The following is a 23876-nucleotide window of genomic DNA, read 5'->3' as shown; positions in this document are numbered from 1 at the left end:
GACTTCAGGGCTAGTGCTCTATCCACTCCAACAACTAGCTGCCCCAAGTAACCATCTTTTTAAAAATAAATTAAAATTATTAAATTATCCAGAAACTGTGTCTCAAATCTTTTTTTAATCACCATTTCACTGTCAGACATTGTGTCAAAACAAAAAAAACAAAAAACAGCCAGTTTCTACTTTCAAGGAGTACAAGATCTAATCAGGGAGGTAGCATGCAAAGATTTATGTACAGATAAGATCTATTCCGGATAAATTGGGGATCATCTTAGGGGAGTCACTTAGGCTAAGAAGGACAGAGAAAGGGTTCTTGCAGAAGGTGGAATCTGGTCTGAGATCTGGAGGAGGCAGAAATAAGGAAGAAGAGAGTTCTAAAAAGGAGGACAGCCAATAAAAAAAGCCAGGAGCCAAACAGCAGCAAAGAGGCCAGTGTCACGGAAGGTGGGAGATAAGTCAGAAGAGAAGACTGAAACCTAGTCCAAGGCATCAGACTGTGAAAGGCTTTAGGGGCCACACAAAAGAGTTCATAGTTGATCCTAGAAGTCGTAGTGTATGGCTGTGTATGCCTGTATAGTTGTAGATCTCTAGGGGAGGACTTTTGTTGCAGATGCTCCCTCTGTCAGTTCATTTTGCATCTGTTCTGTAATTTTTGGTCTTAATAGTTGCTTGGGGCTCTGGGGAGTTAAATGCTTTTGCCTTTAATTTACATGGTCTGTGTATCTCAGAGACATGATTTAAAATCAGATCTGATTCCAAGGTGTTTCTGCAGTCTTTTAGTTTTGTATATGCTTAAGTCTAGCTAGATCACCTAGATAGGGGGATCTATCAAAATGAGAAATCTTTCCACCCTCTTGATTTCATTTATCTAACCATGCTGACTAATCAGGAATGCCTGACCCTAAAGGTGCCTATCCTTCTTCATTCTTGTATGTCTCTGAATGTGCTCTGGGACCTGAGGACAGCCTTTTTGCATAGACCTGTTCCCTTCATAGTGGCTGTGTGTGAACCTATGGAGGAGGAGGAGGCAGCAACATTTTTATTATTAAATTTAAGAAGTGATCATTTCCCTCCCTCTTCCTCCCAGTTCCTTCCCAACCCATGCAGGCATGCATATTCCATCCTATGCTACTGCTTATTTATCTCTAAGATTTATTTCTGTTTTGTATCTGTTATTTATCTCTGAGATTTTCAGTTGTTCTTTCTGGGGATACATTATTTTAATCAGAAGGTACCAGTTGTAGGCACTTGTGTGTAAAATGTTTATCAATTACATTCCAATAGAACTAATTGATCTTCACTTAGTAAATGTGAAATCTAGAATCACTTTGTATCAGAGAACAAAAGGAATATTCTCAATTTTTTTTAATCATGATTCTTTGTTCTTAAAAGTTTCTATTGAGCCCAGATTGTTTATGGTGTGTTTTGTAAGATTTAAACATTTCAACAATATTTGACAACAAATAAACATTTAAACAATATTTAAACATTTCAAATCCCATGTTCAGAAATAACTACTTTTGTGATGTTATCAAATGGAAGAGAATACTTTGATAAATAAATTGAGATGAGCTGAAAATGGTATTTTAAACATTATCTAAGGGCAATCTTCTTTTGAATAGGTTGAAAATGGTATGTGTGTAGCCAGCCCTCTCCAGGAGCGCATAATACTAATGAGGAAAGAGGGTGAGTCTGCCAAAAGCATTAATGAGATGCTTCTGAGTAGACTTTCACGGTACAGAGCTTCTCCATCAGCAACACTGGCAGCCCTAACTGGCTCTACCATCTCCAACACACTGAAGGAAGACCAAGCAGGTATGATGTTCATTCCACAAATCAACTTATCCAACATGATGCACTCTTATTTATTCCATCAATCTCCATTCAAATATGTTTTCTTGTAGCTCTAAAAACTAAAACTACTTCCAGTAGACGTAAGTTACTTGAGGGTAGGAACTGACTCTGTTTTTAAAAATTTTTGTTGTTGTTGATGGCTTGTTTTTACCTTTTCTATATGTTCAAGTATGTTCCTTCCCTTCTCGCTTTCCACAAAACCAATCAAACAACAAGCATTTATTAAGTTCCTACATTGTGCCAGGCAGCGTGGTGAATGCTAGGGGTACAAAGAAAGGCAAGAAAAATCCCTGCTCTCAAGGAACGAGTCTCAGTCAAATAGGGAGACAACATGGAGACAACTATGTGGTAACAAGATACAGAAAGGTTACTTTGGGGTATTCTTAGAAGGAGGAAAACACTAAAATAAGAAGGACTAATGAATGTGGGACCTAACAGAGATTTGAAGGAAGCCAGGAAAACCTGCAGCTAGGAATTAGGAGGGAGAATTCCAGTTATTGAAGACAGCCCATGAAAGTGCCCAGTCAGGAGATGGAATGTCATGTGTGAGGAGCAGCAGGGAGGCCAGCATCACTGGATCAGAGAAGAAACAATTGAACCAACCAGTATATCAAAAAAATCTGACATAGCCTATAAAGGTACCTTATTCTCCCTGTTCTTGAGAGCTGAGTTAGTCATAGTAATTTCACAGTTTGTTGTTGTTGATCCTTGACTTAATGTTGTAGTCATTTATATGTTGTTTTCCTGGCTCTACTTGCTTCATTGGTGTTAGTTTCTAGAAACCTTCCTCTTGCCCTCTAATATTCATCATATTCATCATTTTTTGTAACACATAGTCTGTTACATTCATGTACCAGATTTTGTTTAGACATTCCTCATTTGTAAAATAAATTGAAGAAGAAAATGGCAAACCACTGCAGCATATTTGCCATGAAAACCCTAAATGGGGTCATGAAGAGTTGGATAGGATTGAAAAAAACTGAGCAACAAAAATATGGAGCTTATCTTGTGGTCAAAAGGTGTGGACATTTGAACTGCTTTCCAGAAGAGTTGAAGCAATTCCAGGCTCTATCTTCAGGACATTAGTGTGCTTGTTTTTGTACAACATTGACTATTTCACTTACTTCTTGTATCTACAGCTCCTTAGGACAGTGCCTCGTCTATTAGGTGCTTTATTTGTGCTTATTAATAAATTAGTTGAATATGATACTAATGATTATTGTATTTTACCAAAATTTTGTTGCCTCTCCATGTTGAATTTTGTAATTTTGCTTCCCAAAATTGTGATATCCCATGTGATGTAGCCATATTGAGATCAGTGACAAAGTAACAAGAGAACTGTCAAAAACAAAACATAATTTTCCAAGTACAGTCCATCCCATTCTCTTACTCCAATTCAATTCTAGATCCAGTTCATTGTAGTACAAGATAAATGTACTGATGGAATGGCTCAATGGACTGTCCAGCCAGTTACATATCACAACATGAACAATGGATATCCATTTATTTATTTCCTCTGGAGATATCAGGCCAGGATATTTTGAGTGCTTATAGATCTCATTGAAGAAGATCTACAGCACCTGGTGGCTTTGATATAACCAGCACAATAAGCATTTGAAATACTTACCAGTTTAAAGGGAATCTTGCTTTCTTTTGGACTTTATTCCAGAATTACTGTGTTACTCTTAATCTCTGTTCAGTATCTTCTGGTTTTATGCCTTGGTTGATTTTGGTAACCAGAAGATCATTGAACAGAATTATATCTCTGATTGGTTAAGAGAATGGAAACTTGTTTGAAGGAACTAGAACATTAAATTTGAAGAAGATAACTAATAATGGCATGTATAAAGTAATTAATATTTCCAAAGCTCTTGCAAATATTATCTCATTTGATCCTCACCACTCCCCCTGGTGACAAGATTATGATAACTGCCTTCATGTCTTTGACAGGAGGGTTGTCATATGAAAGCAGGATTGATTTTTTTTCTTGACTCTGAAGGTAAAACCTAAGACAAATGGGTAGAAGCTGCATAGGAAGCTTTTGATTTGATATAAGGGAAAACTTCACAACAGTTAGAACTGGCCAGATTTGGAATGGACTGCCTTAGGTTTTCCCTCATTTAATAGATAACTTCAATTTGAACCTTGATAACTACTTGTCAAACTACTATAGAAGATGTCTTTTGAGCTCTCTTCTACCTCTGAGACTCTTTGGATTTGATATCACTTCTGACTTTATTGATCAGAGAGAGCAAATAGACCTAAAAATATTAGAACTTCCCATTTCTAGGAAGGCTAGATCATCTTTGAGGGAATGTTATAATGTTGCTTATCATTTTTTATAGCTATTTGCTATCTCCTTGAGATATCTTGAGAATCAATCCTTAATGCTTTCAAAATCCTATTTCCTCCATTATTAGTTTCTTCTGCATGCATTTGGTCTGATCAATTCTTTATTGACATTTCTGCTAGTGTCACATTGAAGTGTGAGAAACAAAATATTCTGATTCCATTGTCACCTCTGACAAAAAGGGGATTATAGAAATACTGGCATATATTCCATTCCTTCCAGATTTGATTATATGTGCTCTTAGGATGGTCCTGCTACATTGCGTCTTATACCAAGTTTTGTTGTATATCTTTCTTTTCACTTCCTTAGCCTTTTTCCATTTTGTGAGGTAATATTTTGCATCATGTTTTACACGTGGTTTTATATTTTAAAAAGGTGCTACCTTTTTTCATTGTATCTTTCCATTTGGTGCATTTGCATTTTCTGGCAGAAGTGATTTCTGGGCCTTTACATTGTGAAGATTGTAACTCTTCTAAGCTACAGGAAATGTGATAGAGGCAAGTTTTCCTTTGGCCATTTCCCTTTTTTAAAAAAATCAATAGTTTCCTTATTGCTTTTATTTTAAATGTTTTTATTGATGTTTTTTGACTTTTTTCTTTTTTAAGTCAAAAAAGGGAAGAAATCAGCAAAACTGGTTAGTCAAAAAAGCCTGAAAATATGTGCAATGTACATTTATGAATGTCTTTTCTCTGCAGAGGAATGTGGTAGAAATGCCTTCTCTCATTCTTTCAAGCCATACTTGATAATTTTGCAGCATTTATTTTTGATTTTTTTTTGGTGGTTCTTTCCATTTACTTTGTTGTAGTTCAAGGTGTATATTGTTTTCTTGGCTCTGCTTATTTATTTCAGCCTACATCAGTTTATGTAGAGCTATCTATCGATGATTCTCTATATTCATCACATTTATCCTTTCTGATGAGACAGCAATAGCATATTGGCATTCATATACTACAATGTGTTTAGCTATTCCCCAATTGATGGGTTTTTTTTTTTTGTTGCTGTTGTCTACTCCTTGCTATCACAAAAAATGCTGCTATAAATATTTCATTATATATAGGAGGATAAACCTAGTCTCAGTCAGAGTATGGACATTTTAGTCACTTCATTTGCATAATTCCAAATTGCTTGTCCAGAATGCATGTCCTGATTCATGGCTTCATCAACAATATAATAAGAAACCTTTCTCCCTCCAACCCCTCTAATGCTGCTGTTTCCATATTTGTTATTTTTGCATATATATGTTGTTTTAATTTATATTGGTCTTATTATTAATGAGTTGGATCATTCTTTTATGTGCTTATTATAATTTCTTTATTATTGTTGAATAATATGGCATATTTTATTTTTCTCCTTATTTTTTCTTAGTTACTCAATTTAATTGAATTTAATTATCAATTAAAAGAATTTTTAACTTTGGTTTTTTAAAATTTTGGATTGAAAATTCTTCCTTCCCTTTCCCTTCTTTGAAAAGGCAACTAATTTAATATAGATTATGCATGTGAAGTCAAGCCAAACATTGGCTATTTTGCAAGAGGAGTAAGGGGGGGGAGGGAAAAGGGAAAGAGAGAGGAGAGAGAGAGAGAGAGAGAGAATAGTTAGAATAGGATTTTTCATCATAAGTCCTTCAAAGTTGTATTGGATTATTATGGATTATTGTATTGCTCAGAATTGCTATTTCATTTACAGTTGAGCATGGCACAATATTGCTGTTAATGTACAATGTTCTCCTGGTTCTGCTTACTTCATTTTGTATCAGTTCATATAACCATTATGCCATAGGTAGGGAGAGTTTTATCTCTATTTTTATCTGTCTTTATGCTTTTAATTTCTTTTACCTTTCTTTTACCTGTTGCTTTTAAATAAAGTGGGATCCTTGCTTTTTTCATGTTTATTGGAGAGATTCTAGAGGTTTTACATTATATAAGATATTGGAGTTGATTTTTAAATACTTTTTATATTATTTATAAAAGCATCTCTCTTTGCCTATACTTTGTTACAGAATTTATAACATAAATGAGTATTCGACTTTTATAAAAGGCTTTTTTTTGCATCAATTGAGATAGTTGTGGAGTTTGAGGTGTTTTTATTTTTATTACGATTAATTATGTTGATTGCTTTTCTAATGGTGAACTCCCTTTGCATTCCTGGTGTACCAGCTTGGTCACACAATAGATGATTTCTTGAGTGAATTAATGTAGTGTGTTTTTTGGTGAAGCAATTGGGGATAAGTGCCCAGGGTTTTTCCCCTCTGGCAATTCCCTTGGATCTAGTTCTGTTTTCTTTTCTGAGATTGGATTTTTTTTTTTAAGATCTCTATTTAGTTTTCTGTTAGTTTGGGTATTTGAGATTTGTGAAAGGATTCTTCTCTTTCTTTTGTATTTTCAATTTTGCTAGTATAGAATTGTAGAGTAGGTTTTGATAATTCTTGTTCTGATCTTTTTGTGATTTTTACCTTGTTTGCTGTTTTGTTAATTTGGTTTTCTTCCCTTTTCTTTTTTAATTATATTTACTAAAAGCTTTTTAAATTTTGTCTTTTCAAAGAATCAGCTTTTAGTTTTATTTCTCATTTCCAGGTTATCTCTAACTTTTGATATTTCTTTAGTGCTTATTTTAGGTGTATTTGTTGACTTTCTAATTTTTAAAATGCATATTCATTTTATTAATCTTCTCTTTTTCTATTTTGTTAATGTATGTTTGTAGGGATATAATTTTTTCCCTGAGGACTGCTTTAGCTGCATCCCAGAAATTTTGGTATGTTTTTTTCATCATTATTATTTTTTCCCACCAAATTATAAATTGTTTCTATAGTTTTATTTATTTATTTATTTTTTTGCCCACTCATTATTCAAAATTTCATTGTTAAGGCTCCATTCGGATCTATCTTGTTTGTTTTTTCTGAACTGATTACTAGTTTACTAGTTTTATTATATAATTATCTGTAAAGGACATACTATTTCTTCCTTTTAAATTTTATTTCTCCTCTTCTTAAATATATTTTGCAATATATTTTGTGACCTAGTATTATGTTCAGTTTTTGTCAAAGTTTCATGTTGTGCTAGAAATATATATATTCCTGTGTGGTCCAACTTAAAAAGTTTTATCTCTTGGTTTTCCAACAGTTTGTTCAGTTCTATATTATTCCTTTTTGTTTGCCTTTTTGATAGATTTATGTAAAGTTCCTATCATTAAATACTTGGAAGGTACCTAGTTTACATTCCTTCTAAACAGCTTCTATATTATAATATTGTTTTATAGATATGGTGCCATATATATATTTATGGAAGTGTCAGTTCTTGCTTGTGATCGAGGTTATCTTGTGGTTGAAATTTTTCTATGCCTCTGATTGTGAGGATCATTATTAATCTTGGCCCTTCCCATTGCCATTTTTACCTATTTATCTTGATATCTTCCTGGGTGTATTGCCTGCCATCTCTCTGGATGTAATTTGCCCCTAGGAGCTTTGATTCCCCTGTGGTCTCCCTAAGCACCAAATTGCTATAGTTTATATTCATTATAAAGTTTGGATCTCCTTTCATAAAGTATCTTTCTTTAATGGGAACATGTATCAGTAATACCCTGCCCTATCAGTGAAACAAGACTTCCCTATTTATTTCATCCTGTTTTAATCTCTCCCCATGCTTCCTTATTCTCCTATAGGCTTCTTGCAGAGTACAGGACTTCTTATCATTGACTTGCTTAAGGCACATTACATATATATTTGTTTTATTTATCTTCTTTCTCCCTTCTTATATGAGTACATCCATTCTGCAGTGTATTCTCTCATGCAAAAATATTTATTGACTTTTAGGAGAGTGTAGGCCAATTTCTACATATCATTTCTATTTGGTTTGCTTCTGTTCTTTTAGAATCCTTTCATACTTTTAGAAAGAAATCTCTTCATTTCTCTGTTGTTAATTTGTTATTGTCCTTGTTTTCTATATATCTATCATCTTGGGTTGTTGAAAAGCTAAAAGAAAATTTGTTCAAGTCTGAATTTCTTTCTAGAAGTGCTTCAGTTGCATCTCTATCTCTGCCTTTTTTTTTTTTTTTTTTTACTGAATGCCCCATCTTTTTCACTAACAGACTCAGATTTTCAAGAAAGGTATGTTTCTTTGGGTTCCATCTTGAGCTCCTTTGCTCTTCAAAACACATTATTCTACTTTCTCGTGAGTTTTAGTGAGTGCAGAATAATCTTGTTATTTTAATTCCTTTTCCTTTATATTTGAAACTTCTCCTGATCACTTGGAGATCTTGTTATTTATCAGCAGAACTGTTAAACATTTAACTATTATATCATCTCTTGGAGTATGCAGCATAGGGTTTGTTTTTGTTTTTTATTTTTCTGGAGGCAATCTGTAGATTCTTTCAATTGGTACTTTGCTTTCTGTGTTCAGAAAATTAGGGCAATTTTCTTGGATAATTTCTTGAATTATGGTGTCATAGTTTTTTGACTTATCACATGGGTTTATAATCCTTAATTGCCTTTCTACATCCTATCTGCAAGAACACTAATTAATCAGTTATCTGGCATTTATTAAGCACCTACTTTGTGTCAGGAACTATGCTTACCTCTGAGTGTACAAAGAAAGGCAAAAAATAGTCCTGGCTCTTAAGGAGCTCATAATCCATCGGAGAAATAAGATGCAAACAACTATGAACATATGAGATACTTATTGGAGAAAATCAACAGAGGGAAGGCACTAACATTAAGCAGAGAAAGGCTTATTGCAGAAGACTGGAATTTAACTGACACTTGAAGGAAGCTAGGGAATCCAGGAGATAGAGATGAGTGGGGAGAGAGTTCTAACCATGGGGGACAGCTCAGAATTGGGAAGGTCATGTGTAAGGGACAGCAGGGAGGCCATTGTGTTTGTCAATAGGTACTAAGAGGTCAAGAAGGATAAGGGTGGGATTGATATGTTTTGCTTCTATGGCAATCTATTTCCCTTTTTGTGTTTTCTTTTTTGCTTTTCTTCTTCCATGTATTTACATTCCCAGTCAGTTATTTTCTCTTTTGTTTCTCTACTGACACTTCCCTTTGTGGCTTCAAGTTTTTCTGTTTTGCTCATACATACCATATGTATGACATTGTATACATGCCATATATTCTGCTTTTACAATACTGATTTCTCTTTTAAACATTCAGGGACATCCCTGCTGTTGGTTTCCATCTCCAATGGGAATCCAGAGGTTCCTTTTTTTGTTGTTGTTTTTTAAATATAATGAGGGGGAGGAGGGGAAAAGATGGGGGGTGCCATGATTGGATCTGAGCCTTAGGAAAATCACTTTAGTGGTTGAATGGAGGGTGGATTGGAGTCTGTTCAGAGACATTTGTATTCTTCATTGATCTAGATTCCATGTTCCAGAAGACTTATCTGCTTATGCTGAAGGTCTTTAACTGATTTTTAAAAGAATTATTATTGAGGTCTTTGTTAACGTCATCCTTTTTTCTTTATATTCTCCTTTTGCAAACTGTCTAACTCCTTCCCCTTTGATTACAGTTATCCCACAGGATTCTCTTCTGGACCCGCTTTTCTTTCTGTACTACTTCATGCTTGGTGATCTAGTCAAATATGGATTTAATTACCATTCTTATACTGATAAAATGTAAGGTGATGCAGGCCTTATTTAGACTATTATAATATCCTGCTGGTGCGTCTTCCTGCTTTAAATCTCTTCCCCATTCCAATCCATTCTCCCTTCATTAAACTACAGTGCTTCCCTATTATCTTCTCTCCCTCTCCCCATGAAATACAGAATTCTTTTTGGCATTCAAGACCCTTCATAATTTATCCTTCTACTTTTCCAGTCTTCCTTAATATCTTACTTTTCAACACATCCTCTTTGATCCAGAGATACTGGCCTCCTGGTTTTTCTAAAAGCAAGACACCAGGTATTTTCTCTGGCTTACCTCCATGACCATGCTTTGAATAGTCATTTGTATCTGTCTGCTAATTTCCCTGGCTTCTTTTAAGTCTCATCTGAGGTTTCATTTTCCATAGAAAGCCTTTCCTCTTAATTCTAGTGCTTTCCCTATTTTAATTATTTCTGATTTATCCTGTATATAGCTTGTTTGTACGTATTTTTTGCTTGTCTCCCCCGTTAGATTGTGAACTCCTCTCTTTTTGGCCTCTTTTTGTATCCCTAGTGTTTAGCACAGTGCTTGACATATAGTAGGTGTTTAATAAGTGTTAACTGGTGTTTCCATGCTACTGTCCTAGCCAGAATAAAGATCTCCCATTTGGGGCTTTCTGCAGCATGGGGAGGAGTGCTAGATGGACTAGATGTTAATTCTGTTGTAAGCTTACGAGTAGGCTTGTTTGGCCATGTCATAGCAAAGTGAGAGATGGGGGAGAAGGCTGAGTACATTAGGTTCAGAGATTAGCCTTTTCTGCTTTTAGTTCATTGAGTCTTTACTTTGTTAAGATTCTTAGTGTCCTAGACCATGAAGATAGATGAAATTGCTCTATTTCTTGTGCATAATTCCTCTTTTAGAGATGTTTGAGAGGCCCTGAGAAATATATAAAATGTCTTGTTGCATTAGGCTTGTAACCCAGCAGTCCCTTACCTCTAATTTCTCAATCCAAAAAAAATATTTTCCAGTTTTTAAAAATTGTCATCCCTATGATTAGTTTCCCAATGAAGCGTCCAAGTTCAGATGTATAAGTTGATTTGGTTTTAAGGGTCATGCTAGATTTGTTAGATAATTGCATTTTCTTCTCCAATAAATATTGGCTCATAAGACCACATTCATTCTTGTGGTCCCTAATTCACAGCTTCCTATTGGTAGCCTACAATCCTGTCATCCTCATGGAGGGCCATAAAGTGTATCATCCTGGTGCTCCATAAACTGTAGTCATCCTCTTCATGATGGCTCTTTTAAGACTTATGCTCATCATGAGTACTATAAGTCAAAGAAATCAAGTATCCGGTGTAATGATATGGCCTTGGGCAAAGAAATTAAACCAACTCTGCTGCATATTTAGGGCAAACCTATTAACTATCCTTCCTCCCATTTGCCTTCAACAGCTGTAACTTCTTAGTCTAATGGTTTCATTTCTGGTGAGACTATCAGTCTGAAAATAATTCACTTACTCTAGTCAATTCAGTGATCATTGGATAAAAATCTGGTGTTTAGAGGGCCAACATTGGATAAAAATCTGACATATAGAGAAGTAGCATTATTTTAATGTTTATTGATGATCTGAAAATGCATTCTCTCTCTTTCTGCTTTGCTGATTGCAGAAGCTCACGACTGAGTTCTCATTTAATTTTTAAATTTTCATTATCAGAGGATTGGCCATACTTCTGACATTGAGTCTCCTTATCCTGGGACAACAGACCCACATTGTCCCTGGAATTTGAAGCAAAGCTTGCTTAGCTTGAAAAAATGTATCAGGTCTTTAATTTCCCCAACTTCATTTATTGATAGTTAAGGGTCATTTTCATACCCCAGTTGAGAAAGTGGATCGGGATTTTTGTGGAGGGCTTAGCTATATCTGTTTCACTATTTTATTTTGCCATTATTAGTCCTATTTACAGAAGATCCACATGGACTTATTGCTTTGGTGATCAGGTCTATAAGAGTTAGGCCTTTTAGAATTTGCCAGTTAAGATTGACAAGAATGGAGGTTATATCAACTTCCAGACTTGGATCCCAAGTCTTAGATGCTTCTGTGAACTTCTCAGAATCATTTTCTCTCTGCAGATTTTAGCCCATTCATGCTATCTTTTCCGGTGTGATGTTGACTGTGCCCTTTTCTAAATCTGCCTCAGACAGATTTGAAACCTTCATCTATGTCTTGGAATATTTTGTAGATAGCATGACAGATATGGCCCCCGCTTGATCTTCTATAACCTTCCCAGTCCACCTTCTTTCATGGCCAATCAACTAATAAATTATAATAAAACCCAAGATCAAGAGAAATAATTATGTACAGAAAGTATGGTATAAATGAAAATTACTCATTTGTACATATAGATTTCTACTGAGAAGAATTGGGGGGGGGGAATCAGTTGTTAATTAGCAATGTGAGATGAAATACTTGATTACCCCTTAATTTCAAATGTTAAAAATTTCAGTGCTATCCATTATAATTTGGAAGAGGGAAAGAAATGCCTATTGTATTTGGTTTGTTATGTGAATTTGAATTAGAAGAGACAATTTAGATTGTAGGCACTTTCCCCCCTTTACCTATAATTTAATTCTTATGGGGACTTCTTGATATGAAAACATTCTCCACTGAGACCGATTGCCATTTGATCTGTAGCTTTTTCATTTTTAAGAGATCATGTGATCAAGGTTAAGTGACTTACCTAACGTGGATAGGATGGGTCAGTGGCAGGATTCTGAGCGATTTTTTTTCTTTTTCTTTTTTTCTTTTGCTAAGGCAATTGGGGTCAAGTGACTTGCCCGGGGTCACACAGCTAGGAAGTGTTAAGTGTCTGAAGTCAAATTAGAACTCAGGTCCTCCAGGGCTGTGCTCTGTCCACTGCTCTATCCACCTAGCTGCCTCTGGAGCTAATTTTTTCTTGCCAAACTCAGGAGTTCTCAGCTATTTGTAAGTGGAAAAAATTCTTTCCTCCAAACAGCTCTGTATCATTTGTTTAGATTTCCTTGTCCTCATTTTGCAAATAAGGAACCTTTGACTCTGGGAATAAAACATTTCACCTGAACTCATAGACCAGAACCAGGAGAGAGTTGAGCTCTAGTTCAGTTTCAGGGAAAGGATCAGAAGAAGGTTTTTCACGTAGGCTTTAAAAAAAGGATTTCATCTTAAAGCTCTGTGTTTATTAGAGAAGAAAGCTGACACCATGTTAATTGGAATATACATATTAAAAATATCACGGAGAAAAGTGTCATTGTGCCCACACAGTAACTAATTTCCCAGTGTTCCTAATGTGTTCTTTTAATTAAAGTTTCTTAACCACAAGAAAACCTATTTTCTGGATTTATGAGTTGCAGAATTCATTTGTTGTGGCATAGGAAGAAAAAAACAAGAAAAGGAACTGGTATTTGCTATGGGCAATGCTGCTGGCTTTTTTCAGTGCTAGACTATTAATAAAAAGTTATGATTTAAGTCCTGGCAGGTTCTGAGCTGTAATGCAGTGAATAAGTTTCTCATTATTTCTCGCCCGAGTAAGTATAGAAGATCCTAAATGAGCTCCAATACTCTGAAGATCATGGTCTTGCCAATGTATGCAGGAAGATTAAAGTTAATTTTATGGTCTTCAAATTAGAAAACTCATCTTTTTCTTAATAATATGTCAATGACCCAAAAGAAGTTATCTAATGGAATTTCATAAATCTTGCAGGTACAAATTTATTCTGAGATATAGCTGAGGAAATATTACATTATTTAGTACAATGATGAAGATCTTTCTGGCCAATTTTCTATTCAGAACTCACTGGATTACATGATGTATGTAGAATCACATAATGATGAGAATGTTAGGCCTGTAGTCAAGTTCAAATCTTGCTTCAGATATTCTAATTTTATGATCATGTAGGTTGAGTGCTTCTGAAACCTTAAAGGACCCTACAAAGGTCCTTGCCCAATACTACTACCACTACAACAAAATGAATATCAAATAGTTTAACATGTATAAAATCTACTCAAGTCTTGTCCCAGTGATATCATAGTATATATCCAAAGTTCTCAGCCACTATGCCCAAGGCCCAGCCCATAAGTTTAGAAAGCCTCATCTTTTGGTTTGCCCATTGTACTTCCTGAGCATACTTCAAGAAGTTGTGTGGAGCTTGGAGCCTGCCAAGGTACTTTGTGTGTGTGTGTGTGTGTGTGTGTGTGTGTGTGTGTACGTGTACACAAAATCATGGTGCTTTCCATCCAGTTCATCCAGCAGCCTTACTATGTGCCAGACCACGTAGTAGTATGACATCATAGAGAAAAGACTTGGATCTGGCTATGTGACCCTGGAAAAGTCCTTTAACCTGTGTCACCTCTCAGCTCAATAAAAATGCAGGTTACACAGCATTTGTTTGATCTCCTTTAGTAGAGAAAATTCATTCACGGGCAGTTGCCCTCTGCCAGTGAAATCACCACAAAAAAAAATGAAGTCATGTGCCAGGTCCTGGGGTTACAAAACCTCCAGTGCCTGCCTTCAAGCATCTTGAATTCCATGGGAGAGAAAATGCTATGTACCTAGACACAGTGATTTCATTGTTGGGGAGAGTAATAAAACATGTAATAATCTGAAGGACTTCATGCAGCAGATGGTCCTGGAGCTGAGCCCAGAGGGGACTACAGGTTTCAAGAGATTGGGGGCAAAAGGGGAGCAGTCCTCACCTGGAAGAACAGAATGGAGTCATGTTGTGAAGGGTTTTAAATGTCTAACAGAGGAATATGTATTTTATCTTAGACACAAGAAGCATCTGAAGCAGGAGGGTAACATGGTCAGCTTTCTGCTTTAGAAATATTCATTTGCCAACTCTGTTGGGGGATGAATTGGAGAGGGAAAAGAATGGATTTAGAGAAATGAAGGAGGGGGTTCTTATGATAGCCCAGGAGAGAAGTGCTGAAGGCCTGTGTTAAGTCACTGGCTTTGCAGATCAAGAGAAACAGACAGATGTGAGAGACATTGGGACGAGAGAATTGATAAGATATGGCCATAGATTGGATGTGTGAGGAAAGGGGCAGTGAAGAATATGATATGGCTCTGAGAATTCAGGCCTGTGGAATGCAAGAAAGATGGTATCCTTTGTAATAGCGAGGTTATTAAGAATGGGATGGAATAGGAAACTTGGGAATGTTATTTGATGTGTCTTTGTGATTTCCAGATGGAGACATTCAATGAGCACTTTGTAATACAATCTTATAGTTAAGTAGAAAAATGAGGGATGGGCTGCATTTGTAGGACTATTGGAGTCAAATAGAAACACTGACTATATACATCAATCTCTGAGGGTTTTACCTGAAATATTTTTGATAACAAGTAACATTTATTTTAGTTTTAGTTTTGGCTGCTTTTAAAATTCCTCTTTTGGAAAAACTGTTGAAGGAACACAAAAGAAAAATTCTGGGATTCAGTAGACTTGGGATAGAAAATGCTATCTGCATCCAGAAAAAGAACCAAGGAGAATGAATATAAATCAATAAATATTATGCTCATGTCTTTTTTTTTTCTGTTTTTTAATCTTTCCCATGGTTTTTCCCTTTTGCTCTGATTTTTCTCTTCCAATATGATTCATAAAACAATGAGTATTAAAAATAAATTAACTTTAATTTTAAAAAATACTGGGATTTAGAATGATAATAAGTGAGGAAATTGAGCCAAATAAATTAATTTTTCCCCCAGTTTTTTGTTTCTTTATATTTTTCCTAACCTAATCATCTCCTTGTTTCTGAAATGGGGCACTGTATTACACTTTAATTATCTATTTTGTTAATTAAATTATAGTTTCTTCTAAAGCATTTACATTTTTTTCAGCAGCAAATACTAGTTGTGGGCTACCGCTGAAAATGTTAAGGAAGACACCTATATATACATGTGGCACATACCTGGTGATGCTAGTTCCTCCCCCTGGGGGCTCAGGCAGCTCTGCAACCCGCTCACTCTTTGGTGGAACAAGTGGTCTTTCATCTTTAAAAAGTAAGTGAGTTTCTTCCATTTGTCTTTAGGGAAGGGAGGTTCTTTTTATATCCATCTTTGATAACTGCTTCATTTACTTTTGGTGGGCTCCTGGTCCTTTTTCCTAATCCCCTTGAAATGAATTTTAAAAACTTGAAACTTTTCTTTCTTGATTACCTAAAATGACTTGTACTAATCCATGGAAAGGGCCCTCTTCGTGAGCTGTTACTGTCTGTTATTTAGTATTTTATCTTCTCAAAGTAATTCTCACAAAGAAATTACCCCCGTAAGAAGGTGATCAGCATAATCTCTTGCTGTTTTTGATACATGCAGATGTATATAAATTTTTTCTTTTTTTATTGATAATTTTGAGTTTACATTATATTCATTTCCAAAAATATACTCTGCCAATCCAGTGAGCTTTCTCTTATACTTAACAATGAAAAAGAGTGTGTGTGTGGGGGGGAAGTGATTCAGTGAACTTAATCCATCACTAAATAGTATCTGATAATATATGCAATATCTTATCCCCAGTATGGAATGGAGAAGAGAAATGGGAAGTTTGATGATCAGTTAAAACAGTAGTATATATGTGAGAACATTAGGGCCTACACTGGGCTAGTAACAGTGGGAATAGAGCAACACCAATTCAAGCAACAGTGGGAAAGGATTTTGTCAGTGAAGTGTAGGGAAGGAAAGGGAAGTACAGATGACTCCCAAGTTTTTCAGCCAATTAGCCTGTAGCCACTGTCACATCACTATTTTTTGGACTTAATCATTGATACATGGCATTCTAAATGTAGAATGCTTTTATTCTCAAAATCTTTATCTATAGATCTATAACAAATGAAGATAGATTTTTTTTTTCAGTAGTGAAAGTGTACATTTCTTCACTGTATAGTTGAAAGTTTGAAGTTTAAAATTTCCTAATTGAGTCTCCAAAAGTTGCATTAAAGTAAAGTATTTTGGGTTTTTTTAATTGTTTCTGAAGTTCTGGCATCTAGCTTGGTGTATAACATTTCGGATGGTCAGTTCACAAGCCGTGCAGACCTTATTGATGCTGCTGGGAGCTCACTTGGACGTGGTGCTCTTGTGCCAGGGCTGGGTAAGAAATTAATGCAATTTTTTTTCTGGTTTTATTTGATTTTTCTTATACAAAAAGATAATTGTATAAATATGTATGCATATATTGGATTTAACATATATTTCTACCATGTTTAACATATATGGGACTACTTGCCATCTAGGGGAGGGCAGTGGGAAAGGGGAGAAAAACTGGAACACAAAGTTTTGCAAGGATAATGTTGCAGAATTATCCATGCATATGATTTGAAAAATGAAAAGCTTTAATTTAAAAAAAATATGAAAAAAAAAGTGGAGGTTTGAATTGGTATAAGTATGGAATACTTATGTATATATATATATATATATGTGGAATAAGCATAAGTATGGAAAGTAATTTGTAATTGTATAAATAATGTGATATAATAGAATAATATAAACAAAACAAAAAAAGAAATTAATGCAAGACATTCCTACAAGAAACTCATTAGATTCATAAACTTCTCTTATAAGTTCTGGCCAATTTCTGTTGAAGCAAATCATTGCATAAATGGGATTTTGATTTCTCAGTTTTCTTGTCTGTATTTAAATGGAATTAGGAATTAGGCCATTAATATTATCTTCATCTTGAGACTTTTATTCCAGGTTAACATTAGGATTAAATTGTAGAACTAGAAGAAGAATCAGCCTTCTGATTCGTATAGCACACTGCCTTTCATTAATTAAACTCAAGAGCAGATTCAATAGTACTTTACCTATATGAGTCATTGAATTCTTCTTATGTCATAGTTGGATTCAGTATAATATACATTGGCAGAAATTCTCTTTTATGTTCCCTTTAAAAATTCTTTATACTTTCTCTGTAAAGGAAAACCATTAAGGTGAATTTCTGCCATTCCTTAGAAAGAAACCACGTGAAAAAATCCAACACAGGTGAAATTTGAAGGACTGGGAATCTATGATTTTCCTCTATAATTTAAGCTATTATGACATAAGCATATTATGTCATAGCTTGAACTATCTTTTGATTTTAATTATCTGCATAACTTGAAAAAACAGATAATGTAAACTTTTCATAAAAAATTTCAGGTTGAAGGGCAGGAATAATACCATACCCAGATGATTAACTTTCTGTCCATAAAAGATACATATTAGCAGCATTAAACTTCTCCTTTTCATTATTTTCATTTTTGAAGTGCTTAATAAGAGGAACTTCATGGAAAATCCTACTCTCTGTTCCTCATTGTGGTATGGAGGTGACCCTAGGTTTTTGAAGGCTCTGTCAAAAGACATGGAGTCTAATAGCTCCTCTATTGTCTTTTATCTAAGAAAAATTCCACCAAAGTGTGGAGAAACTTTACCAGAAGCTTGTCCATAGCAACTCATAAAAATTTTTAACAGTAGAAGTGATGCATCCGTTTTGATAGTAGGAGCTCCCAACATTAGAAAAATCTTGGTTCTTAGGAAGTAATGAATTTGAATAAATAGGGGGAAAAACTGAAAAAAAAAATATGGAAGATAGCAAGGTGATTTAAATCAATTTTATTCTTCAGGTGCTTGTTATGACACAGTGAATAACATGATATGGACATGTTCTAATGACTATATTGACCAGTGGTGCAATCCTGGAAATCAAGCTTTCCATTATGTATGTCAAAGACTTGGAGTTAGCCACATCATTACTGAGCCAAAAGGTGAGCAACAGTGATAACTGTATTAGCCTGAGATTGTGCTATTAAAATTTTAGAAATTACAGAAATGTCAGTGAATAGGTGGGAGGGAAGAGATCTGGTTAAACTCAATTCAACCAATTAGACAATCATTGAACATTTATTAAATATCTTTTGTAAACCAGAACTGTAGATTAACTCAGAGATAAAAAATAAAACAGTCCCTGTTTTCATGAACTTTACATTCTATTGGAAAAGGCAACATGGACATATAAGAGTATCCATAGAATAAATGCAAATAAATGAAAGACAGTTATACAAAGTGGTTGGGAAAAGAAGGCATTAAATGAAAGGGAGAAGGGTGGGAATAAACAAGACTTCAGATAGTGCTGCTTGGGTTGTTAATGTTGACTTACTCAGATTATTCCCTCCATTTACCCTGTACTCCAGACAAACTGGACACTACTCTCTATTCCTTGAACATTCTCTGTGGCTTCTGGCTTCCCTGCCATTACTCACGGTATTATCTGTGCCAGGAATGTCTTCTAATTCCTATCTTTTAAAGGTGGCTTTATCCTGCCCTCTTTAATGCAGTTATCATGAAGTAGAGTTATTTGTATTTATGCTTGTTCCCTCTCCTATAAGCTTTGAGAGCAGAGACCATTTATCTAAATTTTGTGTCTCCTCCAGTGCCTAGCACAGTGCTCTGTGTACCCTCATCACTTAATCAGTGTTTGTTGAATGAATGAAGGTGGAGTGAACTCAAGAAAATCTTAAATTGAGGAAATTCATTAGTCTAAGAAAGAATGGCAAATCCATAAAATGTGGGGGAAGATATTTTTAGACAGTGGAGCCATCAATAGAGGCAAGCTGGTACTGCTTGTGAGTCTGTCCCTTTACCTCATCCCTCATCCCTTGTCACCCACCCCTTGTCCCCCATTTCCCTTTCCCTGGGTCAAGCAGCTCTCTTAAGCTTTTCTTACTTTTCAAGCCTTTTTGCTACTTCTATTCCTCTGATTTCAAAGGGAGGAACTCTATAAGCTCCAAAAAATTTTTTAAGATCAGGCATGCACCAGTAACAGCATGTGAGAGAGATAGTGAGGGGGTGGGGGCTAGCTATAGTGGCTATTTGTATATATGTATAGGTCATTTGTATCTCATGCCTTTGTATGTTGAATATTTCTTCCTACTCTGTTTTTAACTTTCTAGGTGAGGCTATAACCACAAATGAGGTTATAAATCAGTTATTGCACCATGTTGGTGCCATGTGCATCCATCAACTCAATCTTCTTGCAACCAATACCAGTCTGCCAATTACAAACTTTCTGGGCAAGCAGCATCCAATCGAAGCACACCATCTTAGCAGTATTTGTGACATTATGGAGAAAGCCATGGTCAATGGAGATACTTGTATTATACGCTGCATTCTTGTTGTCTTTCAGGTGAATATCTAAGTTTCAGATAAACACTGGGAAAGGGATTCCAGAAATTTTTAGCCAATAGAAAAGCAAATTTAAACTCCACTGATTTTTTAGCCAATTTATTAAGGTAGTTTGAAACATTCATGACTTCGTTTTAAAATTTTTGATACTGAAGCTATTGGTTACCAAAAGATTCTTGTGTTATATTGGAAAGAAAAAAAATATAATAAAGGCCATATGGTTCTGTGCTACATTTTAATCCTCAATTAGAATTCTTGTCTTATTCAGAGCATTATTGCTACATGAGCTGTAATTGTAATTTTAAATATTTTGGAAATGAACTCACGGAGCCCCTTCCATGTGCTTTTAAAAATCAGAACATCGAACTCTCCCTATGACCTCAATGGAGAGAGTATTTTTAGATTAAATTCTTATGTTTCTGTAGGTGGTGTTTAAGTTTTTCTTCAGCCCACAAACCGAAAGGAACCGAGACATCATTCGACGCTCAGGACTTCTGCTGTGGCAATTGTTGATGGCCCCGAAAGACCAGATTTGCCCTGAAATACAAAAGGAAGTCTGTCTTGCCATCAGGTAAACTGAAGTGGATTTTCTTAGTGCTCTTCATACATGGTTCTCTCAAGATGCATTAGAATTCCCCTGCTGTTTAGAATTAGAGGTATGTCTTATCCCCCAATTCAGTTGTTGAATGATGCTTTGGAACTTCCATTGTCTATGTAAGATATAACTTAATTTGGGAGGGCATGTATATTGGATTGTTTATAATGGGGATCTTGAAGTCTGCTTTTGGGGGACCTTGAGAAAGGTATTTATTTCAGTTGTTCCAGCATGGATGCTTTCCTGATTTGCTAAAGTATCTATCAGGGAGTAAGACAGAAGACAGAGCTTCATTTGCATGTGGCTCTTTGATCTCTTAAGGTATTTTTTCCAGTTGCTTTGTAATTATCAATTTTATAAACAAAATCATACTTGATCATATAGCTATCAATAACAGTTTACCTATAACCCATTCAATACTCCTTATAATCCCCAATGATATTGTGTTCACATAAAAGTATGCATAGTTTTACATGCTTCTAGTCCTTGTTCATATTTTTCTGGGTCTACTTTTTCCATTCTGTATTAATTTCTTATTGGATTTGCTTTATCCCACATGTTTCTTTTATTGTCCTTCTTTAAGACAATATAGTAATTCAATATATTGAGGGACTACAATTTGTTTAACTGCTTCTCAGCAATGGGACATTTCAATTTTTTCCAGATTTTCACTGTTACTTTCCTCCTACCTAAAAATGAATAGATTAGACTGTAATCCCTAAGGTCTTTTTCCAGTTCAGATAGTACATAGAATAGTAAAATTCTTTACACCATCTTGTTGTGAAGAAAACACTTGGCAAATTCAGAAATGCTCTAGAAATGGGAGATATGTTAGTGAATTTCTTTTTGAATGTGTTTGTACCCAATAATACCCAAGGCATATTTCCAAAGTATTCCACAAAGTATTCTCAGTCTTCTGACTCTTGTGTATTGTGAGATTCCTCTCTAGAAAGATCCTTGAAAGCCTTTATGAAATTTCATCCAGGCACTGAATAGCTGACCAAATGCCTCGGCATGATGAGAGATTTTTTAAACAAACTCAAGCTTCTTTGCTTTTTGATGGAAGAGCAGAGAAGAGGAACAAGGGAAAGATAGTGTCACAGAATCTCAGGAGTTGGAATGGGTCTCTGATGTCATATACTATAATCCACATCTGAATGGTATCCCATATTTATATTTTAAGAAATGGAGGTGGGGATGAGGATGGGAAGGAAAGGTAACAGAGCAGCTCCCAATAATACACAATTCGAGAGAGTCTCCTCACAGATGGGAAGTGGTCTGAGATCAGAGACAAAATTTCTCACACTGTTCCTTCTTATCATAGAATATCAAGACAGGACAGACAGCCCTGCAGGATCTGGTGTTCTCTAAGTCATCAGCAGTTTTTTGTGTTCATTTAAAAAATCTAGTTAGATTTGTTCTACAACATTAGATTTCCATTTTTTTATCCCTTTCCCCAGAGTTATGTCCTTAGTTGTTGGCTTTAGTCCCCTGGCGATTTAGGGGTTTATACACTTGGGTGGCACTTTTGTTTTTGATAAATATGCAGCCCAGTATTGCCTAGATAGGGTCAGATATCTTCTTTGCAGTGGTTTGTTCACTTTGAAATGTATTAAAATGATTAAGTCCCCACACTGGAGTCCATAGTCTTTCATTTATGGAGAATATGTCATAACAGGCACCATGTAAGAATGGAGAGAGGAAGGCCTGGTGGGACCTAGTAATGAAGGCTCTGGCCCTGATGTCAGAAGGGCCTGGACTCTCATCCTGTTTGCCTTTTGTGTGATCTGCTTCTCTGAGCCCCAGAGAGTTCTTTTATATTTTGAGTTTTTTACAGATTGCAATTTGCATCAATGGAGAGTATTCCCACATCAATGAATTTCTTAGTTTTTGAAGTATTGGCATATATATCCTTGTGTGTGTGTTTATCTCTAAAGTAAGCATTTCCAGGTTTTTGTTGTTGTTAATATCTGTATTTACAGATAGATGTGCTTGGATAAAAGAAATTTAAGATACACTAAGGCCTAATGTTATTTGCCTTGTCATCCTTTTTTGTCTACATGGTTCTGTCCCATGATAAAGAGTAAGGAAAGAGTTCAAGGAAGATAAGTTCTTTGAAGATCATCTTCCTCTAATGGAGTAGCTAGTGGCCACAGTGGTGCTTTCATCTTTTTTTTTTTTTTTCTTGAAGGGTCTAGGAGGAAGGGGAATATTGCCCACTATGATTGTTCATAAAATGCTCAATTTTATAGTTATTCTGATATTAATTTTTAAGACCGAATCTTCTTTTACACTTAGAAAGTGGGACTATTCAGCCATGAGCATTGGCACTCATATTGCTGGCCTGTTCCATACCTATAAAATGAAAGTTTCACTGTCCTTTTTTAAAAATTGAGCCCTTAAATTTACAAAACACTTTTTCTCAACAACTCCTAAGATAGAAAGTACAAGTATTATCGTTTTTTTTTTTTTTGTAGATGAGCCAACATAGAGTCAGAGAAGTTAAGCCAACACAGTAACATAGTTGTTAAGGATCAGAATAGAGATTTAAACTCAGGTCTTCTGGCTCTCAACTAAACACTCTTTCTCTCATATTACACTGCCTCTTCGTGTGATAAAGTGGATAATCTTGGAGCTCTTTCTTTCTTTTGTAAATCCTATAATCACATATTTAGGCAATTTCTGCCACCTTTTAAATGCACAATAAACTGCTCTATTTAGTGATATATGTCTGCATAAGCTAAATATTGGGGAACTCACAAAATGGACAAAGAAAGAGATCATCACTATTTGTGCAGTAAATACAGGTTCATTTATTCAGGTTGCATAAGGTAAACTAACTTCTTTTTGTAAAATTTCTGGCAGGATAAGAAATGAATTTTTTTTTAAGTGAAAATGGTTGTTTAGAACTCTTCTTGGAAGGAGTTGCTTTGTTTCTACCTAGAACATGTTCAAAAACTCATTTTTTGTTTTCTCTCCTTTTAGCTCTGGATTGACTATTCTTTACCCAGGAGAAGTTGAAATGAATAATTTACTTAAACTGGTTTTAACAGAAGGTGAGAACAATCTTCAGGTGACATTTCAAGACTTGACCTTGGATAGGAGGTCTTTGAAGGCAGAAGCTTTTATATATATATCCTTATTGTCAGGAAGAGTGCCATCCACAAAGAGGTTTTATTTGTGCTTTTGAATCAAATTAGGAGAGAGGTTACAACTGGAGAGTCATTAGAGATTCTTTTCTCTGCCTCCCATTAGTCATCTATGAACCTGGAAGAAAATGGAGTATTCAAGGTTAACTTGTTTCTTAGAATCTCAGAG

General features: G+C 35.3%; 1 protein-coding gene across 4 annotated transcripts in view; it reads left to right on the top strand.

The window, feature by feature from the left end:
- HECTD4 (HECT domain E3 ubiquitin protein ligase 4) overlaps positions 1 to 23876 on the top strand; it is a 177806-nt gene that overhangs the window by 70828 nt on the left and 83102 nt on the right. For 3 of the 4 annotated variants that reach the window (XM_031948613.1, XM_031948612.1, XM_031948611.1), the window contains exons 8-14: positions 1620 to 1812; positions 15653 to 15811; positions 16782 to 16895; positions 18406 to 18546; positions 19732 to 19964; positions 20389 to 20534; positions 23544 to 23614. In XM_031948613.1, coding sequence (XP_031804473.1) covers positions 1620 to 1812; positions 15653 to 15811; positions 16782 to 16895; positions 18406 to 18546; positions 19732 to 19964; positions 20389 to 20534; positions 23544 to 23614 — 1057 coding nt within the window. Of the gene's footprint in view, positions 1 to 1619; positions 1813 to 15649; positions 15812 to 16781; positions 16896 to 18405; positions 18547 to 19731; positions 19965 to 20388; positions 20535 to 23543; positions 23615 to 23876 lie in introns of all 4 variants that reach the window. The other variant, XM_031948610.1, reaches the window with a different exon arrangement.

The sequence above is a fragment of the Sarcophilus harrisii genome, chromosome 1 (assembly GCF_902635505.1).
Source record: "Sarcophilus harrisii chromosome 1, mSarHar1.11, whole genome shotgun sequence".
Taxonomy (NCBI): Eukaryota; Metazoa; Chordata; class Mammalia; order Dasyuromorphia; family Dasyuridae; genus Sarcophilus; species Sarcophilus harrisii.
The sequence above is the reverse complement of the archived record's forward strand: the minus strand, read 5'-3'. Positions and strand labels throughout refer to the sequence as shown.